At 36.2% G+C, this 23,589-nt stretch overlaps 1 protein-coding gene across 14 annotated transcripts in view; it reads left to right on the plus strand.

Annotated features, from left to right (window-relative positions):
* The window catches only part of ACACA (acetyl-CoA carboxylase alpha), a 313,862-nt gene that overhangs the window by 221,627 nt on the left and 68,646 nt on the right, over positions 1 to 23,589 (plus strand). For 11 of the 14 annotated variants that reach the window (XM_073235270.1, XM_073235269.1, XM_073235274.1 and 8 more), the window contains 6 exons: positions 553 to 594; positions 1,660 to 1,875; positions 2,609 to 2,764; positions 4,880 to 5,083; positions 9,595 to 9,756; positions 11,555 to 11,701. In XM_073235270.1, the coding sequence (XP_073091371.1) occupies positions 553 to 594; positions 1,660 to 1,875; positions 2,609 to 2,764; positions 4,880 to 5,083; positions 9,595 to 9,756; positions 11,555 to 11,701 (927 nt within the window). The remainder of the gene's footprint in view (positions 1 to 552; positions 595 to 1,659; positions 1,876 to 2,608; positions 2,765 to 4,879; positions 5,084 to 9,594; positions 9,757 to 11,554; positions 11,702 to 23,589) is intronic. The other 3 variants (XM_073235271.1, XM_037027107.2, XM_073235281.1) reach the window with 1 other exon arrangement.

Below are 23,589 nucleotides of genomic sequence, written 5' to 3' on the forward strand. Positions count from 1 at the left end.
GCATATAGTGGTAGTGGCCAAAGTAACATCTTGTACTTTTCTTTGTCATGAAATGTTACTGTTTAAACCCTTGAAATTACTGACTTGAGAATGACTGTGGAAGAAATGTGGATTGGGGATTCTGTGCTGGCTGGCTGGTTTACATTTTAAGTTTCTTAAGGAGAAACTTGGGAAATCAGTTCAGGGACTACTATTGCGATACTTCAGCATAAAGGTATATTAGTCTTATTTGCCAGGTTGTGCCAAGAGCAACACCCAGGAAGCTTTTTTTTTTTTCACTTGGTAGATTAAAAAAATACCAAATTTTTTTTTCTTAGCAGAGGGCAGCTATTGAAGTTAGGTTAATAGTGTGGTTATTCTCAAATTTGGAAGTAGGGTCAAAGTGATGGTTACCCAGAGGATCATTCATATTCCCCAGGCTAAGCTTAGCTGTAAGGAGCATGTTTTCTAGGAAACTGCCTTCTAGATGCTTGACTGCTTCTATGTAATGTGTTTATCCCCAAAGAGCCATACCTACGAAGGACTAACATATTTCCCCCTTCTTTAACACAGAGAGAATTCCCTAAATTTTTCACATTCCGAGCAAGGGATAAGGTAAGGACTGATTTTTTTCCCTCCTTTTTTTTTTAATCTTCATTTTTTTTTAAAGGCCAAGAGGCGCTTGTCTTTTCCATATGCTTACCTTGCCATTCTCTTTTCTCCACTAAACTTGTGCTTTCCCTTGCTTACAAATATGTGTCTTAGAACGAAAGAAGATTCCCTTCTGAAAGAGTTTGGTTTAGGGAACAGCCAAATGTATTGAGCTGTTTATCAAAATGACAACTTTGGAAATCATCCCTATGCTTCAGGACAATCCTAATGACATGGTGTTCAAGGACCACTATGTAGGATTATTCTTATCATCTACAGACAGTTCATTTATAGGCAAGTCTTGTTTACATGCATTTATTTTTCAATTTTAAAATATAAAATTTCAGACCATGTTGGTTTCTTCCTATTACCAGCTTATATTTTTGCCTCTCCCTGTCTAGTCACTCAGTTGACCTGTACTCTGGAAAATCCATTCAGTTTCAGCAAAACATGCAGTAAATGTAAATATATCTTTTAAAAAGAGATACATAAATAATCATATATCTATGGATATAGTATTTTCCAAAGCCAAATATCTCTATTTTCAAAAATTATATGGTGCTTATTTGTTGAGGATCTACTATGTGCTTTGTACTGTGCCAGAAATGGTAAGAGTATAAAACTGGGCCCTGCGTGTAAGCATTTTATACTAGTTGGGTAAACCCAAAACACTGGTATGTGAAGTAGATTTTAATGTGAAGCAGTCTGGTTGATTGTCAAAAATGAATTATAGAGACCTTAAATGGTACAGGAGTTCTGAGGGAATTGGTGTTTTTTGTTGGTTTGTTTGTTAATGGAGAGCATCACCACTTGTGAAAGCAGAAATGATGAAAACTGGGGAAATAAATAGGTATTTTAGTGCCTAATCTTATGTAAGCTCATAGTATTGTCCTTGCATGCAGCTCATTTTTGTTGCTCAACACATCATAGCTTGTTTCTATTTTTAAGCATCTTTCTTACGTACACATTCATAATGCAATTTTTTAACTGCCTCTTGTAAGCTATTTGTTCTTCAATTCTTGCACTCAGTTTGAGGAGGATCGTATCTATCGTCACCTGGAGCCTGCCCTAGCTTTTCAGTTAGAGCTGAACCGGATGAGAAATTTTGACCTTACTGCCATTCCGTGTGCTAATCATAAGATGCACCTGTACCTTGGGGCAGCCAAGGTGGAAGTGGGCACAGAAGTGACGGACTATAGGTTCTTTGTTCGTGCAATCATCAGACATTCTGATCTGGTCACCAAGGTAAGTTGATTTACTTTAATGGGAAGTTATCCCTGAGGGGGAGGGACAGAGAAGCAGGCATGGTTCAAAATCAGCTTTTTGTATTTTTTGATTCAAGACTCTTGTTATTTCATCCCACTCATTTCTCTCACAGAAATAAATATTCCATATAATAACTTTTTTTTCTTTAAATGATGTTTCTTGGTAATGGAAGCATGGTAACACTCACTTGAGAAAAGGTAAAATGTTAACAGAAAAATCACAGGGAGAGTTAGGTGATAATAAAGGATAGGAGAAAAGTTAGAGATGACCCCATTGTAAACCTGTCTAGAGGTAGGGTAGTTTCTGTATATAGCAAGGCACTTCCTGCTGTGTTAGTTATTACTGCACCCCATAGCCATACCCTTTCTTCAACTTTTCTTTCTAAGCAGGTTTCCTTCCTAAATGGCTCTGTTTGGCGTATGTGAAATATAATCCTGTTGGGGTTACAGCGCTGGGGATGCCCAGCATCTCCACCTATTGGAAGGAAATGACACATTAGGAGGCAGGAGGAAAGGCTGGCAGGAGCACTTCAGCTGACCCTTGCCTGCCCCTGCTGCCTGTGGTCACTGGGCTGACACTAGGGAGAAAGATAAATAACATCAGCAGCAGGTGTCTTATGATTCCCGACATACTACTGCTTAAGTAATTATAATCGCCATTTGTATATTGCTTCTTTTAAAAGTAATGTTCCTGGTGATTTTCTTCCTCCTAGGAAGCTTCTTTTGAGTACTTACAAAATGAGGGGGAACGGCTGCTCCTGGAAGCCATGGATGAGTTGGAAGTCGCTTTTAACAACACAAATGTCCGCACTGACTGCAACCACATCTTCCTCAACTTTGTGCCCACAGTCATCATGGACCCATCAAAGGTAAATTTTTCCTTAGCTTTTCTCCCAGCACTACCAAGCACAAGCAGAGAGATTCATTCATATTTATTTTCACAACAGGTGCTCTTGGTTAACTGGTTGAGCCCTTGATCTTTAAAGTTCACAGAATGCTTATAAGACTGGATTGCTGGGATAGTGTTAAAAATTTGGTGCAGCCTTTGAAAGCAGACCTAAAACTGAAGGTTGTAGGATGTTAATAAATCACCAGTTCAAAAACACATAAAACCTTTCTCTTCCTCCCTTGGTACCTGTTTTATGATATTTACCATCATAGCAGTCCCATTCTATATAATTCCTTAGGATTTCTCATCTGGAGTAATTAACTTTGCTATTGTTGGGCCTTTTGGAAAATTACTGTTGCTTTGCCCTGAATGTTACTTACCTGGTGGCCTTAGGGAGGTAATGCACCTTCTCAAAGTGTCTAACCTATTTCTCTTTAGTACTTTTCTGTAGGGGGAGAATTGGTTGATAAGGAATTTTACATGTATTACGTATGTTTTCTTCCCTGAGGCTTTATTCTGAAATGCATTCCATATAATTTAAGGAAGGAAACAAGGTGATTCTGTACTTGACCTTTTATCCCAGGTGTAATAAAGACAGGCTACTCTTTGTTTCTGTTTCCACTAACCTTTTTCTGTGATAATATTGTGGAATTTGGGTAGGAGAACCAGTATCTCTGTTTCTCAAGCTCAATTGTAGGCATGGACTTTTGCCTTTTGAACTTAATATCTAAGACCTGAGAAATCGTTTTCTATTTTTTTCTTCAAGACTCCAAACTACTTACTGGTTGCTTAAATCTGACAGGAAAGCCAAGGACAAGGCTACTCTTAGTATTAGGTCTCACATCTAGTTTAAGCAAAGGTTTTCCTGAGCATCCTAGGAGTGATAAAGCTGGAAGATTTAAAACATGGCTGGGACACTCTAACTATATATATTTTTAGATTCAACTTAACCATTTCTCAGTGAATTTTTTATATCAGCTTCTCTGCTTCTACTCTCAATACCCAAATGCCCTAGCTCTGCCTTCCTAATCATAGATAACTGTCAATTTCTGGTATATAGAAATTGCTGACTTTTTTCCCTTGAGAAAAGAATGGATAGATATCTTTTGGTTAACAAGCAGGTGTGAGCGTAGAGAAGTAACTCGTTGAAATCCATTCTAACCTAAATTTCTGTGGTGCAGAAACAAATTGCAACGGTGGCATCTACTTCTGAAGAACTGCAAAAGAAGGGTGATAGAGGTACTTTTGAGATAGTCTAAGAAGTTGAGAAAGCATTTTAGAAAGATACTTCACTGAAGAAAACATTAATTTTGAGTACTCCTAGCTGCCTGCAGCCATATTGGAAAAAAATTTTCGCTTTAGTATGTCAATAAGGAGAAATATATCCAAGGTATTTGGTTAAAATAACTCTCCCAGTCCTGAGAATTAGGCGCATGAGACTGTGTTGTTATAAATCTTAGAGAAAGTAGGGAACATCTGTCCCATCTGCTTAAATCCCAGTTGGACTTGGCAATGATGAAGCTTCAGACCTCTATTTAGAGAGAATATTCTAGCACCACCTACAAATTGCCTTTCTTTAATTTGTATAATTTACCAAGAAACATATATTATAAAGTTTAATAAAATTGTATGGAAAAAAGCTCATGGTGGTAATTGCTATGTTGATTTAAAGTCTTGTAAGTGCAGTGAAACATAGTTACTATGCATATAAATGCTACTTAATAACTGTTTAACTAGAGATTTTATTCTTATTTGGGGCCTTGTCTTAAAATCCCATGGCTTATAATTTTAGATATTGCAGATCTTTGATACAGAGTATAATTGGGAAAGGGGATGGCAGTTGCATAGATTTAGGTTCTGTGAACCAGAGGATCCAACTCAAATGCTAGGCCAGCATGAAATTGCCCCTGACTTGTTCTAAGCAAGAGTAATGTTGGGGATAAACTATCTGACTTTATGTAAGGAATGCATGTAGTGCATGTGTCCAGAAACCAGCAGCTTTTTCCGTTCCTTCTTTCCCAAAGATGGGCAGACCTGAAACGGGTCCTAGTTACAAGGTATTTAAGTTTTGTACTTGGTGATATGTCTGTGTCAGATTGAGGAATCTGTGCGGAGCATGGTAATGCGTTATGGAAGTCGGCTGTGGAAATTACGTGTCCTCCAGGCAGAACTGAAAATCAACATTCGCTTGACACCAACTGGAAAAGCAATTCCCATTCGCCTCTTCCTGACAAACGAGTCCGGCTATTACTTGGACATCAGCTTGTATAAGGAAGTGACTGACTCCAGGACAGCACAGGTACAATAGTCAAAAGCAGGCGCCTCAGAGTTTTGATTCAGTCCTTTAGATAAGCTGTTTGTCCTTGTTATGGAAGACACAAACTCACAAATCCCATTTGTTCACCTGGTGGAGTTATCTTCTGTCAGCTTAATGGTTGCATGAATTTGAAAAACTTCATTTGCCTTGTAAGATGTACCTATGTCCTTAATCATGGGTATTAAGAAACCCTCAACCTTTTATCACATACTAAGTCCTAACAGATGCCAAGTGAACCTGACTCCAGAAGTGATTCTGCAATTTAAGGCTCTTGGGCTTCTTCAGAAATTTTGTCTTCCCTAGTCTGATTTGTCCTTATCTTCCTGTTTTCAGCCTAGTTAGACTGCTCAAGTAAGGAAGGGAGAATTGAACTATGTCCACCAACTTCTAGCTCAAAGATTGAAAACATCATAATATAAAAGCTAGAGCAGTATCAAGCAATGACTTTATCATATTTACTTATTATGTAATTCCATATATGCACATTATCTTTCCTTCAAAGAGTTCAGGGTATTATATATCTATAAAAGAGCAAAATGACAAACTTTAACCCATTTTTTAGGTAGAAAAATCGAGAATGTGAATGAAAATGAAAAGTGACTTTCAGTAGATTGATTCTGGTATAACAGAGATCCCTCTAAGAATCTGTTTTATCACCTTAGTTTCTAAATATTTGGGCCATTTTCTGTGATACTGGATTTAGGTTGGTTCCCCATTATGCACAGCTTCTTAAAAATTAGGATGTTATTTCAGTTCTTTCCCCTGAACTTAGAATGAATGTACATTTCTTCTGATTAAAGGTTGAACTTGCACCAGTATGTGCAAACAAAGGTTTCAGTCTGTTCTGTGCATTGGGTACCGAGAAGAGATTCTATGTCTCTTTGTTTTTCTATACTACAGCCTTTTAAATCCAGGAACAGAGACAAGAAAAAACATTTGCCAGTATCTTGATGATGGATTTTAAAAATCTGAATTTTGATAGTTGTCAGAGTGACCTTTCATTTTGTGCTTCCATTCCCATTTAGACGGCCAGAGAAATCTACCCAATAGGAAGTGAATAGTTAAAACAAAGAGTGTATGCACAAGAGTGCAAGGGGTGAGCAAGAGGAAGAATATTCAATAATTTTTGCTGCATTTAATGTTTTTCTGGACAACCTTAAAGACATTTTCAGTCCAAGATTTCCAAGGTCAGGGATGTTTTTAATTAACTTCTACAATGGCTTCAAGGCAGGTCTATCCTTGTGAAAAATAAGATGGCCACTTGAGATTTTAATGTTTTTGATAAATATGTTTGTTCTTCATAACTATTTTTTTTTCCTAAAGCTCTTAGAATGGCTGGCTAGTGGTGACACAGGGGAATGAAAAGCACAGAGACCTTCAGTCAGGGTTTAGTACTGTGCCTGGCACAAAATAAGCACTCAATAAATATCTGAAAGAATAAATGAGCTGCTTTGGCCTGAACCCGTTTTACCATGGATCCTGCATATTTAGGAAACCCTGAAGGAAGAGGCCTCCCTCGGGCTCTCCAGCTGAGACAGTTCAGCAACCACTGCTGCATGTAAACTCAAGAGCCAGTGGCTGGAGGACGCAACCAACAAAAGGAACAGCTTCCATCTCAGTTTCAGCACTCCTAGTGCCAACCTGATGCTTACCACCAGTTTATTTTTTCCCTTTTTTTGCGCTAGTGTGTAACTATATGAATTAAAAATGTGTAGAACCCTGTGTATCATTCATTCACTTGTTCATTAATTTAACATTTATTAACTCCCTATAGTGTGTCAGGCAGTGTGGACACAAAAAGTGATCTGTATTCTTAAGAAATTTTTACATCATGATAGAAGAAGACAGATGATTAGTTTCTTGGTAGCATGACTATGATTTGTGTCATCCTAAAATAGATACAGGGTTCTAAGAGAGCGGACTAGATGGGATCAGAGATTGTTTTCCAAGAGAAGCCCTTCTGATGGCCTCTGGTGAATACATAAAATGTATACATATATGTATATGTACTTTATATATATATAAATATATATACTTTACCAGTTTTTAACTACTATGTCCATTACAGTAGAAAATGGAACTAACAGGTAGCTGATCATTCAGAGGCTTCCAGTATTCTCCATTATCATCAACCTCTTGTTCAGCACATCATTTATTCTTTCCGCCAACAAGAAGCAAGGTTGACTGGCTTGAGTTTCTTTTTTTTTTTTTTTTCATTTTCTTTGTATAATCTTTGCAGTATTAGCTGTAATGAGCACTGATGTCAGGCAGTCATAGTGGAGAGAAGAGATTTAGGTAATCCATTGCATAAGTCAGTTGATTTCCAATATGTACTGTAAGAGGGAAACATACATTCTAAATTCACCTTTATTGAGATACAACTTACATGTAAAATATACTAATTTTGTGTGTATAATTCAATTCCTTCTGAAATTATATACACCTGTGGAACCATTACAATCACGATAGAGAACGTCTCTGGACATCCCCAGAAGTTCTCATTTTCCTTTGCAGTTTTTAAAGGTAGTCACCAGCTCCAGCCCTAGGCAACCACTAATCTGCTTTCTGTTATTATAGATTAGTTTTGCTGGCCCTAGAATTTCATATAAATGAAATTAGTGTGTACAATATTGTATCTTCTTTTGCTCAGTCTAATGTTTTTGAGATTCATCCATGTTGAATAGATTATGGCTATAAGCCTTGCTAAGTAGTATTGTATTTTCTTTTATGGATATACCAAAATTTTTGTATTCATTCATCATTTGATGGATGTTTTGAAGTTTTATTTTCCAGCTTGGGTTATTATGAATAAAGCTGTTATAAACATTCATTTGCAATTCTTTGTGTAGATACGTTTTGATTTGTCTTGTGTAAATAACATGAGTGTAATTACTTGCTCATAATAAATGTATGTTTAACTTCATAAGAAACTGCCAAACTGTTTGCCAAAAGTTGTACCATTTTAATCCTTGCCAGTGACGAGAGTACCTAAAGGGGCTTTCTCCAACTCTCTTTCTTAGTCTACATAGTTATTACAACCTAACTTCATTCCAGACCTTGGCAAAAGTGAGTCTCAAACCCTGTACGCACTCGTCTTGTCTTTCCTACTAGATAGGAATGTAGTTGCAAAGTCCTGCTCTTTTACTCCTTATTATTATCTTGATTTGGCTTATATCTTATGAGTCCAGTTTTCTCATACTCACACCCTGGCCTCACTTAATACTTTGAATCTTTTAAGATATTACTATTTCTACCTAAGACATTGCTAATTCTACCTTGCATCTAGTAACTTTCACCATTAGTCATGTGGATGAGACCTGGGAGCTCCATTCTGTGGGGTTTTAAGCAGCTCAAGATGATTTTTTCCCACAATATTACCCACTTGACAAGTCAACAGAACACATTTGCTTGTCTGAGCAAAGAGCTAATTAGGAAAGTACTTAATTCTGTTCTTATGCCTGTATATCAGGCCTACAGATGTAGTCCTTAATGGTAGACTTAGGCTTATGTACATTATTAGGTCTGAGTGGATATGTAGGTGTACACACACACCCTTACTTCCCAATCTCCATTTGTATTCACTGAGCCAGGAACCTATATTTTATGTATTCATGCATAAAGTGCCTAGTTTAGTGTCATACAACCTCTGGGCACTCAATAAATATTAAACGAATTGAAGTAATGGCATCTCTTATAAATATTCATAAGCAAATAAAACTAAATATATGGAGTATGAAGTACTCTTTTAGGAATATTTGAGTTAAAATTAAAAACTGGCATGGTGACTTCATCATGTGACAATATAGGTATTGTAGGAGCTATTTACTATTTGTAGATACAGTACACTGGGAGAAATAAGTATGTATATTTATATTATACAAATACATATAATTTAATAACAGATTTTACTATAGGCTATCTCTTATCCTAATGCAAACTAGCTAGAAAGATGGATGAAATTCACTTCTGGCAAAAATCTTTGAAGCCTTTGTGTGGTTAATAATACTTGAGAAGCATCTCATAATCAAGAAGACTGAGGCACAGCTGATAATAGTAGATCCTTGACCTGACCTTCTGCCTCTGGGGAAAGAACAGTGCATAGCTGTTCCTCAACTTAAATACTAGCACTGCTCAGACTGGTTAGTTACATGCTTCATTTCTGAGCATATGAGATTCAAGTCACTTTAGAAGGCAAACTTTATCAGTCTGTCCTTGAGATGTGAAATTTACACTGTGCTTTCTTGTTGATTTCAGCTAATCCAAAAGTGAGAGCAACCTGTGGTGTATGGTTAGTCACATACCATTTCTTGGTGTTGGTTAACTGTAGAGAGGTGAGAACACTAGGTACTCAATGTTAAGAGGCATGTCCTAAGTAATTAAACCCACCAAAAATGTATTTAAAGAAATAACATTTGTGAGAAAGGCCCCTCTGAGCAACTGTCTGATTTTTTTCTCTGTCTCTTAGCTTACCATGCCATCCTCTTTTCCTGCAGATCATGTTTCAGGCATATGGAGACAAGCAGGGACCGCTGCATGGAATGTTAATCAACACCCCATATGTGACCAAAGACCTGCTTCAATCAAAGAGATTCCAGGCACAATCCTTAGGGACAACATACATATATGATATCCCAGAGATGTTTCGGCAGGTAAAGGTGACTGACTGGTGCGGTGCCTCTGACATGTTCCAAAGAGGCAAGGTTTTTCCTGAATTTCCATCAGATGCAGCTTAGACTGGAACAGGGGTACTCCCAAAGGGCAGGAAATACCTTGACACTATTCTCATTTCTATCTCATTTGGGATTTGGTGACTACCAACTCAGATGTTGGATGGTTCTGTATGAATCAATAGGAGGAATGGTGAATATAGAAGCCTCTATTGAGTAGAAGACAGTAAACGGAGACCACATGCCTGAGATGGTAGTTTACAATGACCTGACTGAGAAGTTACTTTCAGGTATATATTTCCTAAACCTATATTCAAATTATGGATATTAAAAAAGAGATTTGAAACTCTAGTTCTCATTTTCCTATTTTCCAAGATAACCTAGGTCTCCAGCTGATAGTTAGTATGATGAAATTGGCATAGATAACATACACAAATGGATATAGAGTTTGTGGTACACTGTTTTAAAGTATCAGTTCTTTTGTGGGAGATTTATTATAGTTGAATAAAAACTAGTGTGAGAAAATATGACATTATGAATTTTGCTCTCTACATGAAAATAAATTCCTTTGAACTATATGGTGAATCACTTCTATGCTGCAGATTTTTCTTCCATCAGTAGAAGGCAAGAAAAATATATCAACAGCAGAAACTGCAACAGATAAAGAATAAGGTATCAAAAGAATACTGAATTTGTCCTAAAAAAAAAAATCTATGAATATAGGATTTTCCAAGTCTTCTAGTCAATACTACCACTATTGCCACATCTGAATTTTAATAAAGTAATATATATGGCCTTGGTGAATAGTCTTCTATAATTCCTGTAATATTCACGAATAAGGGAGATTTCCCTTATGCAACCATTTGTTTACAAATTCTTTCTCTTGAAATATAGCAGCTCTCTTCATTACCAGCATTGTTTAGTATTACCAGTATTGTTAATCTGTAAATTGACTCCTGATTCTGTTCCCCAATGCCAGTGCTGTAAATAGAAATCACATTCTGTTTAATTCTTCTTATAGAATAGACATAAACACTGCGATTAGGACATGTAGGTGTGAATGAGTCATACTGGCTTTAAGTGTTACTTTGAGGCAAGCAAAGAAACAACCGAACTAGTTCCCACTTCATGAGGCTTTTGTTTGGTAACAGGAGGTTGGAAATGGAAATCATAATGGCTTTAAAATGGACAGGTAGTTGTGTCTGTCTGTTTTCTCAAATTTGAGTGGAATTGATCTGCATATTTACAAATAGTCTTACACTTCTAGTGAGCTAATTCCCGTATCTGAGCCTATAGCTCTGAAAAGATTAGAAAGAGGATGCTTCTTCTGAACCTCTAGGAGATACGTTATTCTTGCCTTCTTGGATTTTCTCTGTATTAGCTGAATGTCATGTCATTTTCCTGGTTATTCTACTGCCACATTTCTCTAGGATTTTTCTTCCTTTTTTTAAGGAGAATTGATGTTATTTATTTATTTTAATTTTCCTGGGATATCATTAAGTCTGTTGTGTTTGTTAATGCTCTAGTGCTGATTTAGAATCACTCAGTAGTTTGATTTTGTTGGAAAAGTGCCTGATTTTTGACATGTAAAAACATACGTGAAACATAATTACCAATCTATTTTCACTGAAAATGAGAGCTTTAGAATTTGGTCTAATGCTTAGGTGCTCAGCCAAACACTTGGAAAAGAAAGAGCAAAACCAGGCTGACCAAATCTTTGTGTTTATTTTTGTCTGTGTTGAAATGCTAATTGTGACTGATAAATCAAACTTCTCTCCTCCAATAGTCCCTGATCAAACTCTGGGAGTCTATGTCCACTCAAGCATTCCTTCCATCACCCCCTCTGCCTTCTGACATGCTGACATATACTGAGCTCGTGTTGGATGATCAAGGTCAGCTGGTCCACATGAACAGGCTTCCAGGAGGAAATGAGGCAAGTAGTTGAGTCCCCTCCCTACTTTCTTATCCCTGTGCCCACTAGTACCAGCTTTCCCTGGGGGTGGTTACTAAATAGTATTAATTAAGATCCAAGTGGCATAAGCAACATAATAGCCTTGTTGGCAGAAGTCTTTAGAGAGAGAACATTGTATATGAAGGTTTATCGTTAATTTTTAGGTATGATAATGGTATTGTAACTTTTCTAATGGCATTACAATTTTGCCTTTTAAAGGAGTGTTGTTTTCTGTTAGACATACATACTAAAATAGTTATAGATGAAATGATCTAATGTTTAAGATTTACCTCAAAATGGGGGTGACTTGGGAGCATGGATGAAACAAAACAATGTTGCTCATGAGTTGTTAATTGAAGCTACATGATAAAATACATAAGAATAGATTGTTTTCACTATTTTTGTATATGTTCAAAACTTTGAGGTTTTTCTGTAATAACATTTAAAGTATTATTTTTCTTGATGTTTTTCCTTACTTGGAGACTTATTTGCATACTGGTATACATTCTTTGGGGCATATTTTCCAATCTCAGGTAATTTGACCTGATTCTGTTGTGAGCATGGTAAATATATTCTTAAAGAGACTCAGTCAGAACCAGGGGTTTAAACACAAAAGAATGTAAGGGAGAACCCATTTCTGACAGTTACCCAAGAATGTATTTCCTAGCCTTGGAATCTTCCTTTCTGATAATGTACTATCAATAATGATACAAAATCAAGTTCTCTATACCCTGTATCCTCCTCCATGCATTAGGATTCTTCTTGATTTTAACTGTGCTTCTAATGTAGTTACAACTATAATGGTAGTAACAGTAATAAGAGATATATTATTTCAACCTTAGATATAATCCCTAGATAAATCTTATTCTTTAGAAAGATTAATCTTTTACCTGGGCATTCATAACAAGCTGGATAGACCTTTGGAGATAATATGCAGTTTTTCCCCACTTTATGCAGTATCTTTAAAAAAAAAAAAAGTTTACTGTATATACAAGGTGTGTGGGTGTTTGGTGGATGCCAGTAGTAGATGACTTGATATTAAGATGGATGCAAGCATTGGACCAGATGGAGAGCATTTGACTTGCAGCAGTTCTTCTAATCTAACAGTTCAACAGATAGCAAAGACAAGGGAGAAAGGATGCATGGACTTTTGATGAGAGTAGATAAATATACACTTGTTAGTACATAAAGTTGAAGCAGAGGTTTGTGCCACTGTGTGTAGCATCTATTTAGTGAGCCCCTTAAGAGCAAAGAAAAGCTTCATTGTGCTAGACTTAAATTTTGATTCACTGAACAGAGTAGTCTTCAGGAATGGAAGGCACCCTTGTGAAAATGGGGCTGAGGGAAAAACGGTTTTAACTAATGTAATTAAAACAAAAAATGAGATTTTGGGCTGTGTGAAAGCTGCAGTGCTGTGTGAAACCTCTTGCCATGATCTTTCTTTCTGTTCTCATTCTGTGTTTGAGTGAATGGAGACTGGGGGAATAGTGAAATCCCAGAGGGACAGAGCTCTGTTCTTGCTGAAATTACAAGCACAGAGCTGCCTGGGCATGAACATGTAGTGTTTACTCTGCCAGTATGAATACAAATAGTCTTATTATACGGGACTCTGTACCCAAAGACCACACACACACACACACACACACACACAAGAAGAATAAAAAAATTAAGGTTTTTTTTAACCCTTTTAGACCCAACAAACCTTGGTGGAAAGGGACGTCTTGACCACGCAGTACTGTAATCATGAGCAGTAGAGTCAGTGATGGGACCATATGTTTTCCTTTGCCCAGTGCTTTCATAATCTTGAAATCTAGAAATCTAGTAGTGTTTAAAGAAAATTTTTTTTTGCTATTTGTCAGTTCTCACTTTCTTCTTATTCTTTTCTTTTTCTCCCTAGTTAGCTATTTTCTTTGTTCTCTTTTCCTTTTCTTCAGATGGTTGACTAGGATTGAGGATGAGTGTTAGCTTTTTGTTTCTGAGTGTTTGAGCTCAGGAGGAATGAGACTGATGTTCTTTTGTGAGCAGTTAGTGGCTAATGCCCGGGGTGGCTGGTGAAGTCACTCAGTGGCTTTAGCTAGATTATAGAGCACTACACAGCAGGAATGAGGTTGGGGTATTAGTATCAAACTCTGTTACCAGTAGCTTGAGCATACAAAAGAGCATGTCCACTGAGAGACTGACCAGTCTAAAGATGGAGTTTTATCAGTCACAGCTCTGAGGGACAGCTGTGCCTAAGAGATGACGAGGTGTCAGTAGGATGTATTTCCTCATGCTGAGCTCGGTTTTATCATGACAAGTTCACTTTCAGCTATTGCAGTTTAATTTTCTTTGGCCAAAGAAGTAAGTTTGTCATGAGCCCTGCACTCTACATATTACTCCAAGAATGATGTGAAGGGAAAGAAAAGAGCTCATGCTGATGAGATTTGGAGCAAATACGTCCTGCCCCAAAGAGAATGGGCATTTGAACAGAGCCTTGAGAAATAGTTTATTAAAAAAGGAATAAAAAATTGACCTGTTAATGTTCTGAGAGCCAAGGCTCAATGTAAATGCACTGATGCTACATAGACATTAAATCATCATAATGTGGTGTTCTCCAGAGGTGATGGCTCTCCAGGTCATCATTGTGGGTGATAGTGTATTACCTTGAAGGATTGGAGTTTCTGGGTTTAAAAGCCAGCCCCATGGATATAAGGAATAAAGGTAAAACAAGAGATTCCTGCAGAGTTTTCCCATGAGTTGAGATGCTTTTCCCCAGAATCAAAGGCAGAAAACCTGTACTTATCAGACCATTGGCTGTATGGGTGACCAGTCTTTCTTCCCTGTTTTTTTTTCCAGGATGGTAAATAGGAAAAATGGTGATGGAACCAGGACTTGGAACAATTCAGTTCCATTTAGTTTTAGGTAACTTGTTTGCCATTTGAGAAAGAATATTGGCTGTTTCAGCAAAGATGTGACCTGCATTTTGAACATTGTGCCCATATTAAAAGCAGGAGAGCTTTTCTGATGCACTGTTAGCTGCTTTCTCCTTTCTATTTTCCTAGTTGTTCCTACACCATCAAGAAAGATGTAACTGAGGGAATGCCACCTTACGGATGATGAAAGGTTTAGGAGAACACATTTTTCTCATTGTCAGATTTGAATGGCACTGCATTTAGTGTGAATTTAGAGTAGGAATAAAAAAGATGTAGACCAGATCTGTGAACTATGTTACTTGCAAATAGCTCCAAAGATGAGTTGTTCAGGATTTTTTTAAATAGTTTCAAGTAAAGATGAAAATTGAGGACAATGTGATCTCAACATAGACTAAACTGATTTAATTTCTAGCTGCTATGTTGCCACAGTGAGGCACTGTCTGTAAATTCACAGCCAGATGAATGTGTTCTGATGAGCCTGGATACAGAAAAAATGCAGCCAACCAACACTTCTACTTTTGTTCTCAATTTTGGAGGAATTGTTTTCATTTTCCTGCCAGTTTGCTAACCTGTTCTGATCATTTGGTGGACGTTGTAATTGCAGGTGGGAACATTTTGAGTAACAGTTCACAGTCCACTGCAGCTGCTTTTTCACACTAAATCCTGTTATTAAAAGGCTTAGGCTAAGATCAAGCCAAGGGTTGTAACCAGCTTGACAGAGGACAATGTAACTTTGCCTGGTAGGACAAAGAAAATGCTAGCCTTCTTGAGACTGTGTTCTTATTTGTTCTGAAATGTTGTTAGCATTCTTTTATTATATTTCCTTTAACAACTCTGTGACCTAGATCATGAATCTCTATATTGGGCAATGATGAAAAATCTGAGAGAGAGGCAACAACTTTTATAGCAATTTTAGTGTGGATAGAAATTAGGACCTGTTTTCCTTACGATTTCAGAACATGGTCTTTTTATTAATACAAATCTGTCCATTTCCTCTCATCATTCCTGACATAATGAAAAACTGAGACGAGAAGAAGAAGACTCTGTTTTTAGAAGCAGTTATAATAATTAGTTATAGGATGTATACTCCAAAAAGGGTGGGAAATTAGGGACTGGAATTCTTGCATGGTATTAAATTTTTTCCTTAAAATTTTACTGGGAGATAAGTGTATTTCAGATTGAACACAATTTGATGATCACCTCCACACACACCACCCACACTTGATTTAAGAATTGTAGTGTGGCTCCAAGGCTTCATTTTTTCGGATGGTCACTAGATGTCAGGGTTTTCTTTCTTAGCAGCTTAGCATTTAGACAGGCCTCTTGAATTGCCCTGTTTGGGGAGGCAAATCCAGTGTTATCCTTTCCTTTCTTTCTCAGTTGGTATTGTAGGCTTTGCCTAGTGTTCTATAGTACACAATTGCATTTTTAACTCTTTTGGTGGAGATCTGTTGAGCCTTACATCATGGCTGTTCATATTTTTACAGGAAACATTTTTTTTAGGAAGAGGATGATTGAGGAGGAAGGATTAATTAAAATTTAAGAACTAGCTGCCATTGTGCCTGGTATCTTTCTGTTCTTCGGGTGAAATGGTTATGATGATAAGAATTAGGAATTCCTAATTCCTGCTCATCCTTGACCGTGTTTGCTGCTTAATTGTTGGCAGTATGGTGATGTCCAAGTTCCATCTAGGCATAACATCTCAACTTTTTTATTATAAAATATTTCAAAGCTTATAGAAAAATATGGAGAGTGATATGACAAATACCACCCCTGTATCTACCAACTATCTTAAACAAATCTTACCATTTGATATTACTCCTCACTTATATGTTGCTATATCCTTTGAAATCTCTAATTTGAGTATTAAAAAAAATTAGGAGTTGAGTAGGGAAAGGAAGTTAGTAAGCTTATGTAAGCCTAAAAGACTGGAAGAAATTAATTAGTAGATTCATTTTAATAGTTCTTAGGCTGGACCTCTTAACCCAAAGGATGTCTTATTTTAGAAAAACCACCATAACCCTCTGTCTTAATTCACTTGGCTGACATTTGCTGTATTCTCAAAGGAATTGATTGGATTATTGGGGACTCAGATTCTAGTGGAACCCAGGATGCTTTAAAACCCTGGCCAGAAAGAGTGTGTATGTATATGTCTCTGGGTTTGAGTAAGGAAAGGGTTGGCCATTTCTCATGCACACAGACCCCAGATATTTTCTAGTTTAACATTAGACTTTTGTAATGTTTTACTCGATTTAACCTCAGAATAGCTCCATGAATGTGAAGCTAATTTGGATGTATTTTACTGTGTTTTATTTCATTCTTTTGAAAACCAGTTTACCTTTTTCATGCTGGGTATAGAAATTGAGTCCATGTCAGTCCTTTAGATATGTGTTGGAAAAGAGGCATATTAGCATTGTAGTATGCTGAAGGTGAGCTCTGAATTAGACCTGAGGAAAGCAGATCTGAAAAACAGGACTACGGTCTGTGCACTGATTGTTCAAGTTATAAAAAGAGACTAATGGTCCTTGCCACCACTCTATTCCTGATGATAGGAGAATGTTTTTAAGTGCTTTGAGATCTTCAGCTGAAAAATGTTACATACCACTGATTATATATAAACATTCATAATTTGTGCCTTATTTTTTGTCAAGGGCTTCACAAAACCAATTTTGAATCCTTTTAGGCTTAGCAAGATAAGAATTTCAAGTATAAAAAAAGACATTATGAAATAATGTGGCAAGATAGTTTTATTTAAATTATTATGTGTTTTTCTTCTTTTATCCTCCATCTAAGTGAACATTTTTGGCTATGCGACTTTGTTTAAAATTATCCTCAGAACCAAAGTTGAGTCCTTCCATTAGAAAAATATTGAGACAGATTTTGAAAGATAGGGTTTCCTGCCATTATTACTTCTAGTGAGTTTCTAACACTGTTCTTTTAGGATGCATATACTTTTCTTAGAATTCCTTCTGAATGACTGTTATTGGTGTTGGAGATTTCTCATCAGATTGATCAGTTGATTTTGACTCATTTCATTAGTTGCAAACCAAGGCCCATTGAGCTTGACTGCCTTTGAAAATCCTAGTGCATCCATCGACCAACAAAAGCCAAACTTGAGGAGAGTTCCTCAGTTCCTTTCAAAATTAAGTCCAAGTCCTAGAGATAGCCTTTAAAGAAAAGATGTACTTGCTGGCATTTTTATACATCTTAAGTTTTAAGATTTTACTGAAGAAAGGTGTGATGTAGTACCCTATGTCAAGGAACTTTATAGCTCTAGCTAGAGGCAGTAATGAATGTCAGAACACCAACAGATGACACCAGAGGATGAGGTGCAGTGTGGAGCATCAGAGTTTAACATTCGTTTATATGATTAATGGGCAAGGCTTCTTGAACTATAGTAGGCTAACTTGGTTAATTTCCATATCAACCAATTATTCCTGTGCCCCATTTCTGAAATACCACAGGCTTATATGTGCTCCCTTGCATTTTTTATAAGTTGGTATATGTATTAAAGCATTGTGTATATGTATAAAATTACTGTGTTTCATGTATATAAATATTAGAGAAATAATTCCCCTTTTCAGAATTATTGTTTCTATTTATTAGTAACATTTTCAAAGAATTACCTCTGGGATGAAAATTTTTTGCTCTAAAAATGGTATTTTTCTTACCCTTTTATTGCTTTTTAGAAAGGTTGAGGTAAGTTGGTTCAGCCATTTTTGAATTATCCAAGCATGAAAAAAAGTTTTTCAGCTGTTAAGAAAATTGTTTTCAGCTCTTTCATGTAATCATACAACAGTAGGCAATGGAACATGATATCCAGCAGATAATACAATATGGAAAGAGATTGACATTTTTTTCAGCATGATTTTTTCTGAATGGCACAAATTAAGTCAAATATTGCATTGCCTTATGGTTTAAAAATACACATTTTAACACCTATACTGTATTTCTTTATTTTATCAAGTATGTTTTTTTATGAGATTCTAACATGAGTTAAAATCTCAATTATTTTCTAATAGTATCTAATTAAAAGTGAAGATTTAATATTTCCATTCAAGACACAAAAGGGAAAAAAAGTAATGTTTTGTTACGTGTTGGTAAAGGAACTCAAGTTCAGATTCCCTCTCTCTGGGTATCAGTTTTCTCATCTTCGTGAGGCAGGAGATGCTTTGGTCTGTTTCAGCTCTGACATTCTAAGATTCTTGTATACTGCTTCAGGGCATCTCAGGACGGTCATCTTCCTGGTATTAGCAGTAGTAGAACAATAGCTACTGGAGGTTTTGCCAGAAAAATTCAACTTTTAGACTTTTAATATGGAAAATAAAGCTTTAACATCTCAGCCATGGTCTAATCTGGATTTCAGTCAGTTATAGAAAGATATTATATTACAGCTGAACTCAAAGTAAGGAGATTCAAGAAAAGCAACTGTGGCAAAGATATTCCCTTTCTTCTTCCTTCAGCATAGCTGCAGGTGATGGATGCTTCTTAACACCCTTAAAAACAAAATCTTGGCCTGTTTTGTCCCTTAGCTTTCCCTTCAGATTTCTTTGTTGAGCTTAATACTGTTTTATCTTGTAGTAACAGCAGCTTTGTATATGTGTGTTGTGCACTGTGTGTGTGCACGCACGGATGCTTGCCTGCATGTGTATGCACTTGCATATTCTGTTCACTCTGATAGTACAATTAATGTTGATGTCAATTTTGGTGTTAATTTTGGGTCATGATTAGTGTTGACACTTTGTGTCACACTAATGGCATTTATGGGTACCATCAGAATAAATGTTAATATTGTCATGTTTTTAGTATCTGTTATAGTAACATTAAACCAAGCTCCTCCCAGGAGAAAAAAAATACGTATATGGATAGATAGATAATGCCTTTCTGTATTGCTGGTGTTACTCAGTGAGAAAATGACATCTCAGGGCAGAATCCTAATCACTGTTTGGAGCATCAGAAATAATGATCACCTCTGATCGGAGGTTGTGAATAATTCATTTGGTTTGATTTTCACATCCTGTCCAGTGATACTTTTCAAACCAAATGTGTTTCTACAGGAAAATAATGGTCCCACTTCTTATGGAAATACTGTGGCACAAATCATTTTACCCACATAAAAACAGTTAAATAAGACTGTTCTCTTTCTGCTTGCTATCTCGTCACTATTCCCTCCTCCCTCACTTGAGGGTGTTTATTCCAGAATCAGACTATGGCCCAAGAAATATTTTCTTCCTTAGAACTTGTATGAGGAAAACAAATATTTATTTCTGCTTATCTTCACTTAACTCACAGTAACTCTTTTGATCCTCTTCCCTTTTTTGTTTTAATTAGTTTATGTTGGTAAACCTAAGAAACCTGCTAATTGGAATGTTCTTTTATCAAAAATAATCTCAAATTAATGTTTTTCAATAATTTATAGCTATGTTAATAAATACACAATTGGCAGTAAGTGCCTAGAACCACTTGGTTAACCAGTGCCTCCATGAGGCAGTGGTCAGGGAAGAACCATGTGGCACTGCTGGGGCCAAAAAGCCTGAGTCTCAAACTTATTAGGCCAGAAACCCACCCACTCCCACAAGCCCCTTTCATGCTATATGTGCCCTTTTGTTGCTTCCATAGTCCCTAGTCCTGGGATGTCATTTTCACTAGGTTTCACCTGCATAAAAACACTAGAGGGGGAGAGAAACTGAAACAAGAGGATTCAGTGATGTAATTTCCTTTGGTTATTATTTTTCAGTTAATATACAAGGCAACTTGGGCTTAGGTGAAATTAGTGAATGTCACATTCCTAATCACATTGTCATGCTTGTATATGCTTTTATAGTGATTGCAGAATTTTCAGTGTAAAATCTCCGTTGTGTGTATAATATATAGACCCATCTATATAAAGTAATTTGACTGAAAAACTTACAGTGTCCTAATTAAATGAGTGGGGGGGGGGAATATGACTGTCTTCTGAAGTAATGATCCAATCCTCAGAGACAAAGCTATTCTTAGATAGAATATTTTGAACCATTTCTCCTGAATGTTGTGACCTTTTTTTTTTCTGTCTAACAAGGACAGGGGGGAGCATTTTTCAACCTAGTTCTCATCATCAGACCAAAAGTATTTTGCATTCAGAAACCATTTCTAGTATCAAATTCAATTTTGTCAAGTGATTAAGTTGAGTTTGGTAGAGAATAATTTAAAAACGCAAAGCTGAAAATGGCTGAGGTGCTTCTACACTGGAGGAGAGCAGTTGCTATTCTCAAGTTGCAAACCTTCTTTCAGTGACTGCATCGCAGTGTGGATTATTGTGTTATGTGTCTTTGCAGCTGTTACAGACCTGCATCTGTTGACATTATATGTTTCCTATCCTGGACTGCTGGAAGAAATAGGGGAGTGGGTGAATTGATACCTTGCCTGCCAATCAGTGCAAACGTCCTTTTATGTACATATGTTTGTAAAGCTCTTTAGCCCCCTTCAAAATGAAAGGCTCTGTATAAATACAAGCTTTCGATTTTAGTACATGTTTGTAATACATGTGGTACAGTCCTAAATATGTATTTAGCTGATAGGCACTGTTCTTGTCTATTGTACAAATATTGACTTTAAAAGTATAAATATGTATTTAACCATCAGACCAGAAAAACACTGAAGCAGTTACTTCTCAGGTAGAGATATTAATATTGTATAAACATATATATACATATGTTTAAATTCCACCACATCACTACAGAGCATTTCTTTTTTAAAAATACAATGATAGCCCCAACAAGTAAGACAGTTCTCCCTTTGAGGTGAGTCTTGATTTTCAATTTTTATGTTTATATGTCTCTCTCTAACTTCATATAAATATGACCTATTATAGCATGAATAAAACCTAGAGTCTGTTCTTGTATGAGATTAGATGGGTCTGATAATTTTCCCCTTAAAAAAATTTTTTTTATTATGAACTTGCTTGAATGTACACTGAAGTAGAGATAATAATATAAGCTCCATGTACCTGTCACTCAGTGAAGAAGTATTTGGTAGTCTTTTCTCACTTTCTTAATTTATAAAAATTTTAAGTTATCAATGCTACATAAATATATTAAAGAAAATTTGGAAAATGGGAGGAAAAAAAGTATATAATGCCATCATCCTAAAATGATTGCCATCTGATCTTGCTATGTTTATTTCTGCTTTTATTTTCCCCAACGTGCTTCTAGATAGAGTGTTTTAATACTTACTATCCGTTTATAATGTGACAAGTTCTAAGGTTTACCATGTATTTAATCCTTAATGGATTAGATGCAAACAATGGAATGGAATATTATTACCCCATTTTACTGAAGAGTAAACTGGGACACATAGAGGTTAGTAACCTACCTAAGGTTATGTGACTAGAAATCTGATTAAATCTTTATTCTGTCATTCAGGTTCTGTTAGATATGGTTTCTGAGTCTGTGCCCTTTAACTACCACAGTTTTGCCTCTCACAGTTATTATAGTATACATACAACTTTGTTAGACCACTTCTTCAAATTTAGTATTACCTTCTGGGTATTTTTACTTGCTGTTCATAGTATTCATAGCCATCACTTGACAAGGCTGAATTGAACACTACAGTGACTTCACTAGCCAATTTACTTCTCCAAAATTTTTATCATACCATTTATAGTTTTAGCTTTTTGTCTTAAAATATTTTAAATTTACAGAAAAGTTTTAAAGACAGTACAAAGAGTTCCCATTAACCTTTTATCCAGCATCCCTATGTAACTGGTATAATTATCAAAACCAAGATATTAACATTGGTACAATACTATTAAGTAAAACATAGACTTTGTTTTGGATTTCACCAGGTTTTCAACTAATGTCCTTTTTCTCTTCCCAGATCCAGTCATGGTGTCCAGTCACCGTGTCAGTGATGTGTATCTTTGTGTTATAACTGATGTTCATCTTTCCACATTGTTTCAGCCAAGTGCAGGGGCACTAGTCTGGAACATACTTCCTTAATTTCTCTAGCAAAGGGAATTATGTGAACCTTATTTTCAAAAAAAATTCATACTAGCTATAAGGAAATTTAATTTCTCTGTGCCTCAGTTTTCTCATGGCAATAATATCAGCTGCTTTCAAATTAATAATGATAAGCTACTTATTTGAGGACTTTCATATGTCAAGATCTGTACTAATTTAATATGGTGTTCCTAACAATAGTCCCTCCAGAATGATACTATTATCCCCATTTTATATATACATATATATAATTGGAAAAATTGAGGCTATACAAGGGTAAGTGACTTGTCCAGTTAGTATAAAGATGAGATTTGAAATGAGACTGGCTGACATTCTCCAATTTGACCTCTAAACTACTATCAGTATTTGTCAACTTTTAGTATAGTACATCGTGTAATAGATATTCAATTAGTGATAGCTATTATTCTTGTTATTTAAAAAAATAAATACTTGAATGATGTTTAGGACTTATTCTATGATCTCTAGGGATAAGTCACGGACAATGTTCTAAGCCCTTGGTATTGACCATTTTTCAAATATCATTTAAGAAATGAAATGACTGTGGAGCCAGCAAACATTTATGACTCCCATGTTATATGTAGGGATCCTGCTAGGCCCTGGAGAGATGATATCGTGGTTCATGCTGGCAAGCTAAAAGCAGTCCTAGACAGTATATAATTAATTATTAAATGCATTCTCTACATGAAGGGCTTAGTAGGAGATCATAGAAGAAGGGGGTCACTTTAGGATTTGGGAAGCTTTACTGAGGAAATCGAATTTGAATGAATCTTTTGGGAATGGGCAGATTTGGATAGGTTGAGAGGGGAGACAAGGGGCAAACTATATGTTAAAGTTAATAGATTACTGTTTTTAAAAGTTTGTCCATCAAACCCATAGGTATTATTAATTTTGTATGTGGGAACATGGAAGCTTAATAAAATTATTTTCCCAAGGTCACACAGTTAATAGATATAATAATAAA

The sequence above is a fragment of the Manis javanica genome, chromosome 4 (assembly GCF_040802235.1).
Source record: "Manis javanica isolate MJ-LG chromosome 4, MJ_LKY, whole genome shotgun sequence".
Lineage (NCBI taxonomy): Eukaryota > Metazoa > Chordata > Mammalia > Pholidota > Manidae > Manis > Manis javanica.